Source organism: Glycine soja, chromosome 11 (genome assembly GCF_004193775.1).
Source record: "Glycine soja cultivar W05 chromosome 11, ASM419377v2, whole genome shotgun sequence".
In the NCBI taxonomy this organism is placed as follows: Eukaryota; Viridiplantae; Streptophyta; class Magnoliopsida; order Fabales; family Fabaceae; genus Glycine; species Glycine soja.
The window spans coordinates 52,182,912-52,203,866 of record NC_041012.1 but is presented as its reverse complement, the minus strand read 5'-3'; the positions used below and the strand labels follow the sequence as shown (position 1 = coordinate 52,203,866).

Here is a 20,955-nt window from a genome sequence, read left to right as displayed (position 1 = left end):
TTTTTTCAAACTTTCATTTATTCTAACAGTTACACTAGACCATTATCTTTACAATGTTATCCACATAACATAACAGCTACGAGAAATGCCAAGAAGTTTGAAAAAAACGAGTAGAACAGAATAGTGAGAAGAAACAACTAAACCAATACAGGACAACAATAGTAAACTAGTAATACTATTATTAACAGAATAGTAGCGAGTCTATAGATAGTTAATACGTTTTGAGACTTTTTTTTTTCTTAATTTTTTATATGCTTATAAAATAACACCATATTTTAGCAACAAATAATACTTGATTTTCCTTAGAAAATATCTTGAGTAGGAATTTTGAGGAAACTAACCCTATTATGTTAAATTAACTCAAATATAATTGACTTCTATTAAAGATATATACACGTAGTTTAAAAAAGAAAAACACCATGTATTATAAAGAAAATGATGAAAACAGAGTCTACATCTCTACACAGTTGATTTTACCATTCTCCTCAAAGTAAAATAAAATAGCCTTTTTATAATTATTGATAATAATAAAAATAAAACACGCTTTCTAAAAAAAAAGGCCCAAAGCATTCAAATTTCTTTATAAACTCGTCTGTGGAAGTGAATATAAACGTAATACTATTTGCAACTATTAATTAAAACATATAAAAACAAAAACAAACCAAACGAAAAATGAAATTAAGATTCTTCGTCCTTTGTATGTTGTAACCATTAAAAGCAAACAAATACGTGGCAAGCAAAGAAACATCAGAAACTCAATGTAGATTTAAACCAAATAATAATGTTTTGTCATATACATTGGCAGAATGCTAGAGCTATAAGATACTAAACCTTGCATAGCCCCAAACGTAAGGTTATCGTTTTCAGAATCACAAATTTGCAAATACTTCCGAAACTATAGAAACAAAAAGACAGAACTTTGATAATGAAAAAAAGAAAAGGAAAACACTCCGCAATGATAAAGCTGCTTTAGTGACTATCATATCGTTATATGACATTACGACATTTACCTAAACACGGAAGAAAATAAAAAATTCCATACCATGCAACACGATCTTCGACTTCGTATTTTATTTTTTTGTGCCAACGCAAGAATTGGAACATAACTTATTTTTGGTCGGCTTTTTACTGACCAAACTCATCTGGATGGGCTGGGCCACCTTTTTTATTAAGAAAAAATTAGCAAAATACTAAAAATTTTCACTTCCCAATATCTTCATCTCGTTGGAGGGCGTTTGACGTTTGTGAAAATGAGTTGCAATGAATTATATTTGTTCTTATTCAATTTGAAACTTTGACAGACTCAAATATTTAGATTCAAATTATTTCCTGAGTTCAAAATAAATTAATAGCGAAGTATCAGAAATTAAATCCTCCATGGTTGGTCCAAATTGGAGGGTTACTATCTCCAATATTGACCGTGAAGCTAACAGAGCTACTGATTTCTTGGCGAATCTTGGTCATTATAACACTTCAGTTCCATTTCTAATCCTTTGAAATTTTAAATATAAGTAAACTATTAAGTATTAAATAACTTAATTTCAACATAAGAATGACAAATATATTACTACAAAGGAATTAAAGTAACATATTTATAAAGAGTCTAAATTAATTGATTGGAAATGTGTTTTGGTTATTATAAACCTTGTGATATATTTGATAATTCTTTTAATTTTTTTTGCAAATTTTCAAGTAGGTTCTAAACTTTTTTTTAATGGTCCCTTAACTAAAAACTAGGTTTTTTGTGATAACTTTTTGGCAATTTAAAACTGTTAAAAAAAATTGTCACAGTTTTAGAAACCATTGAAACTCAATTAAAAAATTACATAACCAATTATCCAATTAAAAAAAAGCTTAGGTACTTATTTAAAAATTTACAAATAATTCAAGAATTTACTGAATAATTTTTAAAAAAAGTCAATAAAAAAACTGCAGTTCAAGTTTATTCAACTTCATGTGTGAAATAAAACACAAATTAAGGGGTATTAATTTATTATATTGAATTCAATAAATAAAAAATCTAACTCAAAATCCAAATTGACTCCAAGAGGAAAATGTCCATCTCAAATTCACATGACAAGGGATAATTCATACAAGATAAATGTTATCTAATAGTAGAATGTTAGTACCACATTTAATGTTGCTGATTTATCCTATTATGATGCATGTGATTTGATAATAAAATGTTTTTTTACGAGAGAAAAGATTATGTGAATAAAAAACTGAAACAAGTTAATTCAAGCGACAAATACAAAGTGAATCAATTTGATTCTTGTATTGTTTAGATATTCAAAGAAGCTTTAACTTGTATTGTTCTACATATTAGTCCAAACAAAATTTTCTTCAATATAAATTTGAGCTTAATCACATCTTTGCTATAAATTGGGTAAAAGACAGCTGTAAAAAGATTTATGGACCAAAACTACTTAAGTTAAGGAGCTTGAGCCACCAATCAATTGTATGGGGACTTAAGTTTGATTCTTATCTCTGCAACTGTACAGAAAAAAAAAATTAGTGATTCAAAAAGTATTACAATAGGAGCAAAAATTCTAATTAGATTGACACTTTGATCTTACCTATTAATTACAATACACCCAGATATTTAAAATAAGAGGAAAAAACATGTTGATATAAAATGGGTGTATTAGATTCATTGTTATGACTTATGAGTCTATTGTTCAACAATGGAGTAGTGATGTTGATATTTTTCAAGATTGAGTGTTTACAATAATGCTTTTATGTTATTGTTCAAGATTTAATGGGATTATTTTCTCAATTTGTTAATTTGAGGACTAATCTCTTGAAAAAAAATTAATCTGAGGACTAATCATATCCACCTTTATGGTTTCAACGATACCCAAATGTGATGTAATTATGTAGAGAGCGCCATGCACAAATGTGCTACAGAGAAATTACAAAAGGTAGATATGTGCCTGTAATGTAACAAGGCATTTGCCAAACGACTCGAAATGAATGTTGCATTTTTCTCTGAGAAATCAAATGTCTTTCTCTTCCATTAGGAAGACGCAAGAAACCTCAAGAATTCTCTCTATACTTTCATTCTCTCTGAACCTCTTCCCCGTTTCCCCACCCTATTTCCTACCTCAACCTCAAGTGTCGTACCACTCATTTGCCACACAACAAATCCCTTGGCACAATGTGGATTCATTCCCTTCATCACCATCCAATCACTACCATTACGCTTCACTACTCGACTCTTGTATCGCTGCAAAGGCGTTAGAGCCCGGGAAACAACTCCACGCCCGATTGTGCCAATTGGGTATTGCTTACAATCTAGATTTGGCCACTAAAGTTGTCGATTTTTACAGCGTCTGCAACTCTCTGTGGAATGCCCATCACCTGTTCGACAAAATTCCCAAAGGGAATTTGTTTCTGTGGAACGTCTTGATTCGGGCTTATGCGTGGAACGGGCCCCATGAGGCTGCCATTTCACTCTACCATCAGATGCTTGAGTATGGGCTCAAGCCCGATAATTTCACTCTCCCATTTGTTCTCAAAGCATGCTCAGCGCTCTCCACAATTGGAGAGGGAAGGATCATTCACGAGCTTGTGATACGATCTGGGTGGGAAAGGGATGTGTTTGTGGGTGCAGGTCTTGTTGACATGTATGCCAAGTGTGGTTGCGTGGTGGATGCACGTCACGTGTTTGATAAGATTGTCGAGAGAGATGCTGTGTGATGGAACTCCATTCTGGCAGCTTATACTCAGAATGGACACCCTGATGAATCGCTTTCTCCATGCCATGAGATGGCGGCAATGGGTGTAAAACCCACCTAGGCTATTCTAGTCACTATGATTTTATCTTCAGCTGACATTGCCTGTCTTCCTCTTGGGAGGGAGATCCATGGATTTGGTTGGAGACATGGATTTCAATACAATGACAAGGTCAAAACTGCTTTGATAGACATGTATGTAAAATGTGGTTCCGTGAAAGTTGCCTGTGTCTTTTTCGAGCAGCTTAGGGAGAAAAGGGTTGTATCTTGGAATGCAATTATTACTGGCTACGCGATGCATGGTCTTGCTGTTGAAGCTTTGAACTTGTTTGAGAGAATGATGAAAGAGGCTCAGCCAGATCATATAATCTTTGTTGGTGTTCTTGCAGCTTGCAGCTTGCAGCCAAGGGCATTTGCTCGACGAAGGGTGAGCATTGTATAACTTGATGGCGAGGGATTACAAGATCAATCCCACTGTTCAACACTACACATGCATGGTTGATCTCCTTGGTCACTGTGGTCAACTTGATGAGGCATATGATCTTATAAGACAAATGGATGTAATGCCAGATTCTGGTGTATGGGGTGCTTTGCTGAATTCATGCAAAACCCATGGAAATGTGGGGTTGGCAGAGGTGGCTTTCGAGAAACTAACTGAACTTGAACCCGATGACTCTGGCAATTATGCGATTTTGGCTAACTTGTTTGCTCAATCAGGTAAGTGGGAAGGAGTTGCTAGATTGAGGCAGTTAATGATAGATAAAGGAATAAAGAAAAACATTGCTTGTAGCTGGATTGAAGTAAAGAACAGGGTCTATGCATTTCTTTCTGGAGATGTTTCGCACCCAAATTCTGGTGCAATATATGCAGAGTTGAAGAGATTAGCAGGACTAATGTGAGAAGCTGGGTATGTTCCAGATACAGGATCTGTCTTCCATGATGTGGAGGAAGATGAGAAGACAGACATGGTGTGCAGTCACAGCGAAAGAGACTAGCTATTGCATTTGGACTCATAAGTACATTGCCAGGAACCAGGCTTTTGATAACAAAGAATCTCCGAATTTGTGAGGATTGCCATTATGCTACCAAGTTCATCTCAAAAATCACGAAGAGGGAGATAGCTGTGAGAACGTCAATCGCTATCATCATTTTAGGCATGGACTGTGTTCATGTGGTGATTATTGGTGAAGAAGCTTATCTTAACTATACAAAAATATCATTCACTCCAAGTTCTTTCACTACAATCTTTTAACTAAAGTAAATTGATGATTTTGTAACATTAGGGATGGAAGTAGTCGGTATTTATAATTTCAGTGGCTAGAATTTACTCCATGCTAATAGTAGAGTCTCATCTTTGAAGAGTAATTTAATTGTGCAAAATAAATTTACCAGCATAGCCAGTGTAACATTGATGATCATTACGCTTTTCTTACAAACGTTACCTTCAGCAGGTATTTTTAAAATCATATTATATTCGTTAGGTTTTATAATCCATCAGACTTAATTTGGCCTAAGAAAGTTCTGTTTAGGGAGTTATTTGTTTTGGCTTGTGTTTTTGGTTTTCATATTTATTTTTCAGGTCTCTCATTGTACTAAAAGAAGGATAAATAACACTCCCGTTTCTGTTTTAACATATTATACTACACCCAAATCCCAATCTCTTAAACAGGGTTCCTTAAAATTGGAATGAAATGTAATTTATGTTTAAGAACGAGACTCAGAATCATATCTCAAAAATATTCTCAAACGGGAATTAGTGTTTTCCATTTTTATATATTCAAAAATTTATTCTACATTCAAAAATATTCTCACACATGCTGTTCACATATTGAATAATATTTCCTTGATAAATTACTCTTATTCTATTAGGAAAGATTAATCCTTAAATGAATATTAGTATCTTAAGATATTAATTTTTGATTTTGGCCATGGTTCAGCCAAAAAAATTACCCTTACCCTGCTTAAGCCAAAATAATTTCTAAAAGAAAGAGATGTAGACATAAAAAGGACAGTGTTGGTTTCGTCCCCAACTGAACGCGGGAGGCGAGGAAAGGAAAGCGTTAGAATTAGAATAGCGTTGGAGGAGGATCCGTCATCCCTCGCATAGTATATTACTTTTGCAGAGCTCATCAAACCGAACCTTCATTCCCGCCTTCACGTTTTCTTTCCTTTCACCAACAACAACTTTTGTTTCTTTTCCTTTTTATTGTATTGGTGAAGCTTCACCATAATTCAATTATGAGCTCCACCACTTCGAAAGCCACGTCCACGATTTGATTCCTGAATCCAACGGATCCATTAAGGTTCGCGTCGCATTGATCTCTTCCCTTCACCAACTCTGCATTCATCTTACTATTATCCGATTTCAGATTTACCTCTCATTTCCCTTTTTTATCTCTCCATTCGGCGTTTAGATGCATAATTGTATGTCGGTGTGGTGTGGTTCATGAATTGAACTCGACCGTATTTTCTTTTTCAATAGAAACTTATCTGTTGTTGCATTTTTGATGTTTTTTTTTTCTGGGATCTGAAATCGAAATATAGTAGGAATTGAGGTGGCGTTTTGAGTTGCTAATGTGCATCACGGTTCGGCTTTGTTTTGGTTTCTAGCTTTCGCGATGGCGTGGTTTAGTGGGAAAAATACATGGGGGAACTTCCCTGATTTGGCAGGAGCCGTCAATAAGCTTCAGGAGAGTGTGAAGAATATTGAGAAGAATTTTGATTCTGCTCTTGGATTCGAAGAGAAGGGTGAATCCAGCAATGAAGGTGATTAATTTCAGTACTTCCTATTACTTCTCTTTCTTTTCTGAATGGATTTCTCCCCCGTGTGCGATTTTACGATTTTGGGAGGTAGATGCAAAGTTCATTAACTGCCGTGAGATTTTAGTCTTTAATTGTTGGATGGGATGTGTGTTATCTGTGTGGGTAGTTTTCAGTTTTGACACTGATTGGAGCCATGTCCTTTTTTCTTCTTTTGTATTCCAGATGCCGGATCATGGCCTATACCTGCTGACAGGAAAACCCTATTTAATCCCGTCATCTCTTTTATGGGGAACAAAAGTGAGGAAACTACTGAGGAAATGTCTGAAAAAGACGAATCCTCTCAACAAGACTCTGAAATGGAGAAGTCACTGGAACAGCCCGAGTCTCTGGATCATACATCTGTGGCTGAGGGAAGCAATGCCCTTGAAACTGATAACACAGTCCATATGGAAGCTGAAGAAAACACAACAAAAGAAGAAAATAAAGTTCTTAAGGAAGAAGAAGATGGCGAGCATACAGAGTCAGTGGATGGAACAGTTGCACAGAACTTGGATCATGGAAAGGAGGAAAACCATTTACTGGAGTTGCCTGTTGAATTGCCTGAATCCCCTGTTGAGAAGTTTGAGAGTTCAGATTCTGTGGAACATTCTCAAGAGAAAGAGATTGCTGATCCGGGAACCTCTGGGAGTCCAGTGTCAGTGCAATTTATGCCTTCTAATCTTGGGGACAATGTAGTTGAGGGTGTTACTAGGGAGTCTGATGAATCACATGACATTAGTGATGGGCATGAAAATTCTCAAGTTGAGACAAAAGAGGAGAGTAAAGCAGAAGAGAGGGTCCAAGCAGAAGAAAGTGAAAAGAGAATTTCTTCTGTTCAACCCAAAGCATCAACTGATAGTGAGAAAGGAGATGATACTGACACTTCTGTTCTCCAATCAGTGGCTTCTGAGGAAACCAATAACACTGATCAATCAAATATTGAACACTTGTCCAGTGTTACTCCACCAAATGAATCTTCTAAGGTGGTAACTGATATGTTTTCACCTGAAAATGAAACATCTGCAAAAGAAAATGAAAGGGAGCACTTTGCCCATGATGTTGAAACTGATATGAAAGAGCATCATTTGAGTTCTGAAAGAACTATGTCTGACTCAGGTTCCATGCTTGAACTAGAGAGGGTGAAAAGGGAGATAAAAATGATGGAAGCTGCACTGCAAGGTGCTGCAAAACAAGCTCAGGTATTTCATTTTAGGGCTTGTTTTCATGGCAGAAACAAACTCTTTGTATTATTGTTGCAAGATCTCAAAATATAACAAGATCTAAGAGCTACATGGTCTATAGGTAGCCTTTTTGTTGGTCTGTTGTACTTTTTGTCTTGGTTAGGGCCTAAGGGTTTGTGGAACTAAGTTTTTTTTTCTTGGACAAAATATTATGCCAAGCTTCTCTTATGTAAAACAAAGATCATGAAGATCATTAGGTGGTGCAAGTTAAGTTTCTGATTCACTTTGTCATAAATAATTTTTCTTTGTCCATTATGGACTAATTGAGAAGTGTACATCACAAATTGTTTCTTTTTATTATCAGCAACAAAAGCATTTGTGATGCATATTAATTATTTTTTCTAAATGCCCAGAATTTTTTGTATGAAAACTATTCTTTAGCTATAATCAGCTACAATCTTCCAATTTTCATTCATGGCTTAAGGTCATTTGATTTAATGTCTCAACTCAATATATTCAAGAAGTTGCATATTTTTTCTAATTATGCTACTCTTCTATATGCTGTTTTTTTTTTGTGGCCATTATATTGTTGCATATATTATTACATTTTCTTAATATTGGTTCTCTTTGCAGGCTAAAGCTGATGAGATTGCAAAATTGATGAATGAAAATGAACAATTGAAAGCTGTGATTGAGGATTTCAAGGTATATTATTTTTTCATTACCTAGTAGCTAGTGTCATGTTTTGATTTAATACAGCCTTTTATTTTTACCTCTTGAACCTTTCCAGTCTTTGTGATTTTTTTTTTGTTTACACGTATTGTTTAGATGTTCTTGTGACCTTGCATGTTGTCTACTATTTTGTAATTTTCTGGATATTTCCTGTTGTATACTATGTATGATGTATCAGTTTTCCTTTGTACATCTTTCTATGAAAATTCTTTGGTGTTTTTGTAAGCTAATTAGCATGTGTTACTGTTCCTCCCTACTTCTATTTCTCTTTTTTCTTTTCTTTGCTGTGTTGCTTGTTCCTGCATCCCATTTATTTCATTGCTGATAATTGTGGAACAGAGAAAATCCAATGAGGCAGAAGTTGAGTCTTTGCGAGAGGAATACCATCAGAGAGTTGCAACTCTTGAGAGAAAGGTATCACTTTTCGTAAATCTTATTTTTTTTTTATGCTTAATTATCAGTAATTTAACTCAGATGCATAATTGAAAAATTGTGTATAGTGTGTTTAGTCTATACAATGAACTTCTGGTTGACTATTTCACCATAGAATCTAACCTATGGCACAAATGACAGAAGTACTATCAAGGTTCACATTTTTTCCTTTGCATGCATAGTTTGCATTTCAGATGTTCTCATGATTTTTTTCATATAAGTGCATAGCTAGCATAGATGCCATATAGGCTGCAGTGTGTGTCTTTCTTTTGAGGATGAAGATCCAATTTCTCTTTTGTCTTAAAAACTAAAGGGATTCCTCATATGCTTTATTGTGAGGCGATGCATGAGCTATGATTTGATATTGCTGTTCCATTTTGTGTGGATACCAATCAAATTCTTGCAATATTAGTGCATCAGATAAAAATGAAGTTCCCATGGAAGCAAAGTGAATGTATTATAATTTCAATATTAGAACATTAGCATCTAAAGCATTGGAGATTGGTGTTGGAAAATGGAAATTCATCTTGAATTTTGAAGAATGTGATTTATCAAAGAAGATTATTAGGCATTATGTATATGTTTTGAAGTGTATGCTACCTCATTTGAGCTACAGCTGTTATGGGATTTTATGTGTTTTTGGTGTTTAATTGCAGGTTTATGCTCTCACTAAGGAAAGGGATACACTCCGCCGAGAGCAGAATAAAAAAAGTGATGCAGCTGCTCTCTTGAAAGAAAAGGATGAAATAATTAATCAAGTTATGGCAGAAGGTAGTGCATTCTGAAATCAAACCTAAATTTGTATCATCCAGGCTTTGATGGATACAGAATCATTTTTTTTATTAATGTCTCTTTGGGTTTGATTATATGGACAGTCCTTTTAGATATATGCAACCTAAGTTTAAAGGGACAAAAACCATAGTGCTAAATTCTTCATATTTATTAGAGTAATAAATGCTTTGTCAACACCTTTACTCTTACAATTTTCTTATGTATTAATATATCAAGTTTCTTCATCTGTGTTGAAAATTCTAATCATTCACTTTAATTTGCTTCAGGAAAGATATTCTTTGAGGTTCCCTTGATGGAATTGCACTTGGTTTGGTGATGGAAATTGATGGGTGTGGGGGTTTCTATTCAATGTCATGTGTTTATAACTTAGTCCAAACATGTAGATGTCAATTGACAATTGTTATAAAATCTGGTATCTAGAGCATGTCAGATTATGTGGCTTCTGTTTTGTGGGGAATTCAGCATGTCAATTCTACTTGGGTTTGGAACAATTCTGTTGGAGGTGCTTCCATTAATGCCTAGTTTGATATAAACTTGGCTCTTCATAGCACAAAGAAGTATGAAATATATAGGCATCCATAGGTGCCATGGCATAGAATGTTTTGCAAGGTTGTAAGTAGATGCATCTTGCATACTGATTTTTGCCTTTCCAGTTTTTACACTTGAGGAAGGTAAAAGTATTTAATTAATGCAATTGTTGACTTGTTGTGACTTGTGACTTCTACTTTGGCATGTTCAAGATTGGAATTGAAAAGTGAGATCTTGTTGGCTGGACACTTCAGCTTGGGATCTAAGATTATAGAAAAAAAGTATTTTGATTAAATGTAGTTTCAAATTTTTGCTTAGTGATTTTATTATTTCCCTTAAATAGACATCTGAGGCACACTCCAGCACACTTGTATACCTTTATTGTTTGGCTGTGGAAAGGTTTGGACAATGTTTATAGGAGAGCAAGAGGGTAAAATTCAGGAAGGCTGATGTTACATTATAAATTTTGTATGTGAACTGTTACTGTTCATTGCTTTGGTTGGAAAATTAATAATTTCATAAGGGTTTTTCTGTTGTAATTAAATAGTTTCTCTATTGAACCATGGTAGTGGTTTAATTATTGGAGATTATAGAGGCCCTTATTAGACTGTCTCTCATCTCAGGTGAAGAGCTTTCCAAAAAACAGGCTGCTCAAGAATCCACAATTAGGAAACTAAGGGCTCAGGTATGCAGACTATTTGTTGTATTTTCCTGCTATCTTCAACCTTTTCAACCCCTACATATTGTAATAAATCTCTTGATTACTTTTTTTTTATGAAAGCTAGATTAGAGATTTTGAGGAGGAGAAGAAAGGTTTGACTACTAAACTTCAGGTAATGGAATTATTCTGAAAGCATTATTGGAAGTTATGATTTGCTGGCAATTTTTTTTGAATGAATTCTCTTCACTCGTCATGACATGGAATCTAGGTATACGCATACCATTACTGTTTGGGTTCACTTGTTCAGGTTGTTTATCTTTTTGCTAAAGATTTTCTTCATAATATAGTTTGATTATAAAAGTGCCATCTTAATTTTTGTAATTTAAATTTAATATTATTTTGAAGGGGAATTTATGGTTTATTGTTGTCTGCTACCTATAGAGTCGTGGACAATTCTCTATATCATTGAAAGTGTCATTCTTTTTTGGAGTAGCATGGGTTGACAATCCTCGTATTTGCTAGTACTTTTAATTGAAACTGCTTTGGTTAATGTAATGCAATCCAGGTAGAAGAGAATAAAGTAGAAAGTATCAAGAGGGACAAGACAGCTACAGAGAAGTTGTTGCAAGAAACAATAGAAAAACATCAAAATGAAATTGCAGCACAGAAAGAATATTATACGAATGCTTTGGCTGCTGCTAAGGAAGCTGAAGCATTAGCAGAGGCTCGTGCGAACAATGAAGCAAGAACTGAACTAGAGAGTCGTCTGAGAGAAGCTGAGGAACGTGAATCTATGCTAGTCCAGGCACTTGAAGAATTGAGGCAAACATTAAGTAGAAAGGAACAACAGGTTTCTTTTGTATTTTGTGTCATTTTTTAACTGAGTTGACTTTCTCAGGATGTTATTTTTCAGTTTTAATGTTTTCTTCATCCATTTTCAGGCAGTCTTCAAAGAAGACATGCTTCGCAGAGACATTGAGGATCTTCAAAAACGTTACCAGGTCTGCTCTCTGCTTGTCATTCAATTGTTTTACTTTCTGAGAATGTTATAAATAAGTTTTAGCAACTTTATTTGTGTTATAAATTGTTTTACTTTCTGAGAATGTTATAAATAAGTTTTAGGAACTTTATTTGTGTTTTTGGTAGTTTTTATAATTTGGATGGATTTCTCTAGGCAAGTGAAAGACGGTGTGAGGAACTGATTACGCAAGTTCCAGAATCCACAAGGCCGCTTTTAAGGCAAATTGAAGCCATGCAGGTTAATACACATATGATTCAGAGTTACTCTTCCTTCTGTTTTTTGTTTTGCCACATGGGATCTGTACTAGACTAGTATTGACCTTATAACAGGAAACAAATGCCAGAAAAGCTGAAGCTTGGGCTGCTGTTGAAAGAACTCTTAATTCTCGACTTCAGGTCTCTTGAATACTTTCTGATTTCAATTCTAGAAACTTTCCCACCGAATATTATTGTATTTCTTCATCTTTTCCTATGGATCCTACAGGAAGCAGAGGCTAAAGCTGCAACTGCAGAGGAGAGAGAGCGATCTGTGAATGAACGCTTATCTCAGACCTTATCTCGAATTAATGTCCTTGAGGCTCAGGTTCTGTAATTTCTCAAGTGAAATCATGTCTTTAATGGCAATTTTTTGTATAAATGACTTACTTTGTTCTTTAACAATGAATTACAGATTTCATGTCTTAGAGCAGAACAGACTCAGTTAAGTAGGACCCTTGAAAAGGAGAGACAAAGGGCAGCTGAAAGCAGGCAGGAATATCTTGCAGCAAAGGAGGAAGCTGACACTCAAGAAGGTCGTGTGAGACAGCTTGAGGAAGAGATTAGAGACATTAGACAGAAATACAAGCAAGAGTTACAGGAGGCATTGATGCAAAGGGAACATCTTCAGCAGGTAGAACTTTTGATTATGGATTTCAAACATAGCATTGTTAAACATGTTACATGAAGCTCTTGGTTTCACCTCCCATTAAATTTTCTTTCATTTCTCATTTTATGTGTGTAATGGAATGAACCAGCCAAAGGGAGAAATTTGGTTTCATGCTGCATGAATTTTTCTGTACAAATTTTATAAAAGAAATTCAACTTGCTTTTTATTGTGGATTTTTTAACATTATATGTTTGAGTGTGTTATAATAGTAGAAACAAAGGGAAATTGAGTGAAAACTGTGTATCAGAGTACACAATGGATGCATGTTTATATAGGATAATTACATCAATTGTAGAGGATATTCTGTTTCCTCTAAATCAAAGATAATGTCCCTATAAACTGTAATTATTAATAGAATCAGAATATTAAACAGAGTGAATTAAATATGATAGCGAGCTGATGTAGATATTTTGGGCAAATTATGGAAAAGAAACAATGCATAAAAAAATGAGGTATAGTATTGCTTGCAAGGGTGTATTAAATTCCATCTATCTTGTTAGAACCTTGGTGATTTTTTTTTCAAGTTCCCGACTCTTCATTTTTTCCAGGAGATAGAAAAAGAAAAGGCTGCTCGATCAGAGCTGGAGAAGACTGTACGTGCTCAATCTGCACCATTATCAGATCAAACTCCTACTACAAAGCTAAATTCTGCTTTTGAGAATGGTGTGATGCTCTGCTTCTCTTTACATCACTTAGCTGAGTTATCTGTGATAAATTCTATAATATTCTTTATGTAGGGAACCTGTCTCGGAAACTCTCTAGTGCAAGCTCCCTGGGAAGCTTGGAAGAAAGCCACTTTCTGCAAGCATCGTTGGACTCCTCTGATGGTATATCTGAGAGGAGAAACCCAGGAGAATTAAACATGAGTCCTTACTATGTGAAAAGCATGACACCCAGTTCTTTTGAAGCTGCACTTCGTCAGAAGGAGGGTGAACTTGCTTCATACATGTCACGCCTGGTATGATTCATTGTCTTCATTCCCTGTAAATATTTGGTACCATAACTTCCAGTTCATGGCTCAACTATTTATTGTCATTGAGAACAACATATCATAATGTTTATAATTTATATTAAGCTGTAGGATCATAGGACAGTGATCTAGATGAATCTATTATTTGGGATACAATGATGACTTTTTTAATAATAAAAATTCCAGGCATCACTGGAATCTATTCGCGATTCTCTTGCTGATGAGTTGGTCAAAATGACAGAACAGGTGAATTTTGCTTCCTGTTTAGTACTTGCTGGTCTCATTCCTTGTCATTATTCATGACATGCATATCATATCCACATTGCAGTGTGAGAAGTTGCGTGGGGAGGCTGCTGTATTACCTGGCTTACGATCAGAGCTAGAAGCACTAAGAAGGAGGCACTCTGCTGCTTTGGAATTGATGGGTGAACGTGATGAAGAGGTAATTCTCAATTTGCCAACGTTTGCTTTCTTTCTAGGACTAATATCTTAGACATAATTTGGTTTTGGATTCCTGGCCTACTGGTCTGCCTATTCCCTGTAAGGAAATCACTGCAATCCTATAAACTTGTAGAGGAACTCATTCTTAGTTTGTTTGCCTTATAAATTTTCTTGTGTTTGAAATACTTTAGAGCCCAGATGAGAGTATGGCACAACTGAATTGCTCTCTTTCTTCCAGAAAATCTGAGAAATCAAAAGAAAAACACTAGACAAGCTAGGCCCTGAATACAAAAAGTAGCGAAAGAGAAAAGAAAATAATTTGTAGACTTAGTTATAACAAGGCCTAAGACTTTGATCTATCGAAACTGTGATGTTTCCTTTTATTTATTAAGATATATAATAGAAAAATTATAAATTTTCAATGTGTTTAGCTGGAGGAACTTCGTGCGGATATTGTAGACTTGAAGGAAATGTACAGAGAACAAGTGAACTTGCTCGTTAATAAGGTATTCTAAGCAGGATCTCTTGCTACTTAGATGCCCTAGTTATCTTTTTCTCACTTTTCACAAAATGCTTAGCCTTATTTTATTCCATGTTTTAGTTCATAACCTTGATGCACCTTTTCACAGATCCAGACTATGGGTCCATCAATGGGTAGCGACTAGTTTGGCTGAAGAAATGGCTGGCTTGGGGAACGAAAAGTGTAGTGTTCAATAAATATTTGAGATGACCATGACAATGTCTCTGGGCTGCGTGTGATGTACATTGGCACAGTAATAATATATTGGAGAATAGTGCCTTCAGCCTCTGAAGAATGATTTCTTCAGGTTTCCATCGGCAGATATATATTTTGTTTGCCTGGGCAACAGATACGGATAGTCACCCTTGTTAAGGGAATGTTGTATAGTCAGTTTTTTTATACGTATTCATGCTTGGAGAGATCCAAAGAATATTCTGGCTGAGTCTGTTGACAATATAGGGTTTTTTTCCTCCCCAAGTGTGTAACGTAAAACGAGTTTTCTCTTGGATGCTATTTTTTTTTTTTTGTTGAATGAATTTTATATGTGTTTTATTTGAAATTTTGGGTTTATTATTAAGAATTATATAAAATTTACCCCATGATAAATTAATATTCTGATTTTATCTGAATAAGAGTTTCTTGAATTTTTTTCATATGCCCAATGCATGAGTATCATTTGACATTGTGTTAGATTTTTTTTTAAAAAAAAAATACTAAGTGACATGTTACGAATAACACATACGTGCGCATCCAAACATATATATTATTTGATATAAACTTATTATATCAAACTAAAAATGTAACAAAAAAAAATCAAACTATTGATTATTTGATTATTAATATTTTCATCATTTACTTATGGGTTATATAAATTTAATATTTTTTATCAGGTTCTATAAATTTAATATGCTTGTAGTTAATTGCAAAATTTAATCTTAAACGTATCGATGAAACTTGATATTGTATATAACCATATAAATTTAAAAATGTTTGGATTTTTTTTTTCATTTTTATTGGTACCTGCAGTTTTTTACATATTACCCACGGATTTATTACAGACGGAAAAATCTGGCGGAAATATAAATTTCAATTGAATATAAATCTGTTGGTAAATACTTGCAGAGATATATCTGTCAATAATTTTCGTTGGTAAAATTAATATACTACTGACGGAAATACTCTATCGGTAATATCTGTCAATAAATTTAAAGTTTCGTTGAGTCCTAATTTGTGAGTAAATATTCGTTGATAATGTTAATTTACCGACGAATTTAAATGGTCTTTTTCTTGTTGTGATCAGTGTATTTTGACCAAGAGTTTAACAAAAAAGAAAAGATGAATGATGGATCAAGTTGAAAATATATTTATAAGATTAAAGTTAATGTGAGTGATAAAATTGAGTGTGAAAATTATTTAGTAATTAAGTATGGTGAGAAGAGTTAAAAAAATTATAAAAGAAAAATATGAGAATGATTATATTTTAAAAAGGTAAAACATGAGGAAAGGTAACACGATACTTTTCACGCTTCAGTTATATATTAGGATAGATGTTTATAACTATACCTAATACCTAATGAGTGGCTTGAAATTAAGACATATTGGCACGCAATTCAGTTTAAGGGTTGAAAGACTGATACGTTGGCAATCCGCGGGAATAACGACTTATATCAAGTACATGCAGATTCACATTATGGCTCTGAAGTTGACCCTAAAAGAGAAGGAGGCCATGCTTTAACCTTGCGGGCAACTCTTAATTCTGGCATCGAAGATTAAGAAACATTAATCAGTCAACTAGTACATTATTTTCATCACAACTCTTAATTGTGGCCTTACAAATTCCAATATTCCTTCTTTTGAAAATATATTGTATCACCAAACGCTGTAGCTTTATAAGTCTAGCAGTATTTAAAGAAGAAGAAGAAGCTGATTCTGCTATTGGTTTAATTCTAGGCTTCATTCATTGTTGGCCTATTTGCCACAACTTTTATTAAAAAAAAAAAGAAGGCGAGATGCAGGCCACTGAGGATCAGAAAATTCAACAGAATGAACCCATTGGTTTAATTGCTCCAAGTTATGAAGCTGATACGATTCCGCAAATAGGGAATCCATGGAGCACTGGACTATTTGACTGTCATGAGAATCAGACAAATGGTAATATCTACTCTAGTTTGATTCCTTTAAATGAGTTATACAGTTAGATTACTTGTTTAAACTTCTGCTCAAAAGATAACAATGAAAGTTGTAGCACTTCCAATACTATGAGATACGAGTCTTTCCTTTTCTGTACAAAAATTTAGTACGGGAGGTTGTTCTTCATTCCAAGGCTAGAATATTATAGCCTCTAAAAAGGCTTACAACTGTACTAAGTACTTTTTTTTTACAGAAAATGTACTAAAGTACGTTCTATAATCTAAAATATAAATATATAATATTGTTTGACATTACTATGACTCAATCTTCAGTGGATAGCACGACCTAGATGGGAGTCTTATGGGTCAGTCTTCCGTAAGCAATTTCTGTATGAAGAACAGAGTTGAGTTGATGCTTATTCGAGCAAATTTTTTGGCTTCATGCTATGAGTTTGACAGAATATATATTCACAAATAGTTCAGGTTGCATATGCAACAGCTTAAACCTTATTAAATATATAGTTTTAAATTGCGGTCTACAGCCACAATTTTTTATGCTTGTGTGACACAATTCAGTTAAATCAACTGCATTTGTCCGTAATTTTTGTAATGTCAATTTAAAATGGTTTTTTTATAAGCACATGGAAATCTTAATATATATTTGCTTTAAGCGTTGCTACACTTTTTGTCTGTTTTATGAACTGTCCTACTGTTTGAATTGTTCAGACTGGAGAACAATATTTAAGAGCAATAGCTAGTTACTGTTCAACCACATTTGTTTCACCGATACAGCATATAATATGCAGACAGAATGGCTGATCTAATTATATATTCCTTTAATTTTGGTTGGTGTCATGACAGCATTTTTTCCCTGTGTAACATTTGGGCAGATAGCAGAAGTACAAGATGGTGGAGAACTTAGTGAGGCCTAATCCTTATAACAATTTTCCACTACTAGATATAACTCCATGCATGTAATTCTAACATTTAAATCATTTCAGGTTGTCATCTGGGGAGCTTCATTTACCTATTAATGATGCCTGCTTGTGCTCTCAATGGATTATGGGGTCAAAGTACCGGATAAAGCTATGATTCATTCAGGATTTTTCCCTAATTGTTAATTGAAAAAGATGTCGAAGGACGTCGTCAATATTAACTTTATTTTTTGAGTATGACGTTTTTATTATTAACTAATGCCATATGATTAAAATTTATTCTATTTTTAATCAAAATTTATTTATTGTTTATTAGTGTGATGATGGTAATGGTTATGATGAGTGTTGTCTCTGTCTTGAAATTTAACTTGATCTATCTAAAATAATGTTTTCTTAAGTTATCATATTATATTATGACATGGTTTTCTGTTACTTTATTATTTACTTCATATTTTTTTATCAATAATTAGGATAATTACATGTAATTTATGTTTTTTTATATATCAAAATATTTATTCTTTATATAATCTCTATTAAATTTAAAAATTGCACTGAGTACCATTATTTAAATAATTAATTTTAGTTATTAATGAATAAAAAAGTTTTTTTACAGCTATGAATAAAAAATTTATTTTAGAACTTTCCAAAATTTTATTGGCATGATTTACACGAGTTTGAGTTGTATTGACAACTATATTTAAAAAATAATAATGTACTTTGTCATATTTAAATTTGTTGAATGATAACGGTTTTCTTAAGACTCATTAATTTATGTGATTGGATATACAAATGTATGCATTTTAAATTGATTGCACTAAAAAGTATAAATTTAGTTGATTGCATGAAAATTATACAGTAATTAAAAGTAATTATAATAATTGTTAGATATTATGCTTTATTGTATTCGCTATAACTATATGATAAATATTTCATGATAGGAAAATATATTAACACTATTTAGCTAGCTGTATAAGAAAAATACTATTTATCTAGCATGATATTTATTGTATAAAAAAATTTATTTAATAAATTCTTCAAATTAAAAAGTAAAATATTTATGTTTACAGCAGGTTTGAATTGATGTTTCCAATTATTTGAATTAATTAAGATAATTATGACCAATATATATTAATTAAGATATTAATTTTTTTAAGATAATTAGATATTTTAAAATTTTACAATGAAAGTAATTAATGTAATTATTAAATATAACAATTATGGTAATTACCTGTAATAAGTATATTTTAGTTAACAAAATAAGTATTATTTTAAATATTTTAAAAAAATATTAAGGTAATAACATCAAATTATTATACATCATTTATTTTTTTATTAAATTTAATTACTAAATGATGTTAGAAAAGTAATTTTCATTGATGAAAAATGCATAATTATTTTTGTTAAGGTAATTACAACTAATATATTATGATATGAACTATACTTCCTCTATTCTAAATTATATGACATTTAAGGTTTTGACACATATATTAAATAATGTAATCAATACTTGAGGATGAACTAGATAGGGATAAATGAGAAACTAGTTGGGATGAATTTTTGTTTATCCTTATCCAACACAAAATTATGAGCAAATCATTTATCTAAATTTAAACCTCACGTACTCAAAACATGAAATATTTGAAATAAGTTTGGGTCAGCTTGATTTTCTATTGTAATTAAATTTTGACTCGTATGATACATGGGATAAACAGAGAGTTAGAGTATTTTTATTTGGATTTTATTAGTTTATTTATTAGTAAAAATGAACATAAACATATGTCAAATAATGACAACTTTTAATCTAATTGATGTCACGATTTTTATCTTAAATGTATTTACTTTTATTTAATGAAACTGATCAATTGAAAAATATTTACTAAGAAAATATTTAAAATATGCAAAACTACAAAAGAACTAATAGAGCAACGTACAATTTAACTTATGCATAAACATGCATAATTAAATTGAATTGTATATTTAACCTATTTTTTAGAGGAAAAAGATTATATCATTTCATTAATAATCAAATGGGAAATACAATTTGGAATATGGTCAAACACTTGGTGACTAGCAAACATCTTGCTTCCCTAGCTAGAGTATGGGTTTACAAGATTAGTTTGCCTCCTAATGAGACTCACCGTTAAGTTGGGAACAAAGGATAATTTGGCTCTACACTTAGAGAGATTTACATTGAAATCTGAAGAACCAATAGAAGGCTTTGAAAAATAACCAGTTACAACTTTAAAATCAGTCTCAAACTTGATTTTTTGGAGACCTAGTTCTGCTGCCCAAGAGACATGGCTTGGAGAAGAGATAAGGATTCTGCTTCTGGGGTCTGACATAACCATGCAAGTAATGTAATTTGGCAATGATGAATTGTGCTTGACTGTTTCGAAAATAGATTCCAGCACCAAAAGAATTGTCCCTTGCAAATATAGAAGCATTAACTTTGCAAGTAATACTACCTTGGCTGGGTGGTTGCCACGAAGTTGCAAGGTTGGGCGAGGTAGTTACTGCTGGATGCGAAGCTTTGGAGTTCCTACATGTCTTCCATTCGTGTGGATATTGAAGAGCCCAAGAGATGGCCATCGAGGGTGGTTGCTCTTCATCTCTCTAAAGTTTGTTGTTTCCAGTATTCCAAATGCACCAAAGGGTGGTTGCAAAGATACCTTGTTGTTGTGGATTTAAATGGTTTACAGCTGAAAAAAATAAGATCATTAGTACCTTCTGCTTGCTAAATTTTCTGCTCAATAAAGAGTCAAAGACCTGCAGCTATCCAGTAAGTATACTCATGTTTATGTGCAAGGAAATATACCCATGTATATCTGGAATAGTCATTACCTATGACAAAGTCATATTTTTTCCCTCGAGACTCAACATTTTAGTTGATCCAAACAAATTATAATAGTCTAGAAGTTCTTTGAAAGCACCACTCTCAATCATCAGATCTGGCTTCAGCCAGCAGGCAATAAACCAAAGCCCAAAACTGTGGTCAAAATCCATCCCATACACGTTCTTGATTGGCCTGGTTTCATATATAGGAACAAACTGTTTTACCATGTTTCGATCTGCCTTTACCAAGGATAAGATTATAAGTCATATCCTATGAACAATCACATTGTCAGAAGAATATTAAACAGACTCGAATTAACC

At 33.3% G+C, this 20,955-nt stretch overlaps 1 protein-coding gene and 1 pseudogene across 3 annotated transcripts; both read left to right on the top strand.

The window, feature by feature from the left end:
• The first annotated feature begins 2,682 nt into the window (after positions 1-2,682).
• LOC114373461 lies at positions 2,683-5,252 on the top strand (annotated as a pseudogene).
• A 485-nt stretch (positions 5,253-5,737) lies between these two features.
• On the top strand, positions 5,738-15,297 carry LOC114373460 (golgin candidate 5-like). Of its 3 annotated transcripts, none has more exons than XM_028330922.1 (20): positions 5,738-6,037; positions 6,345-6,500; positions 6,720-7,735; positions 8,351-8,422; positions 8,789-8,863; positions 9,538-9,652; positions 10,825-10,886; positions 10,987-11,034; positions 11,428-11,712; positions 11,804-11,863; positions 12,037-12,120; positions 12,213-12,278; positions 12,367-12,465; positions 12,553-12,771; positions 13,356-13,470; positions 13,545-13,765; positions 13,964-14,023; positions 14,106-14,219; positions 14,650-14,724; positions 14,848-15,297. In XM_028330922.1, the coding sequence occupies exons 2-20, from the start codon at positions 6,353-6,355 to the stop codon at positions 14,881-14,883; spliced, it is 2,970 nt and encodes a 989-aa protein (XP_028186723.1). In that variant the 5' UTR covers positions 5,738-6,037; positions 6,345-6,352; the 3' UTR covers positions 14,884-15,297. The 3 variants fall into 3 exon arrangements, with proteins under 3 accessions (XP_028186723.1, XP_028186725.1, XP_028186724.1); XM_028330924.1 differs by having other exon boundaries at positions 6,282-6,500; XM_028330923.1 differs by having other exon boundaries at positions 6,279-6,500.
• Positions 15,298-20,955: the final 5,658 nt, after the last annotated feature.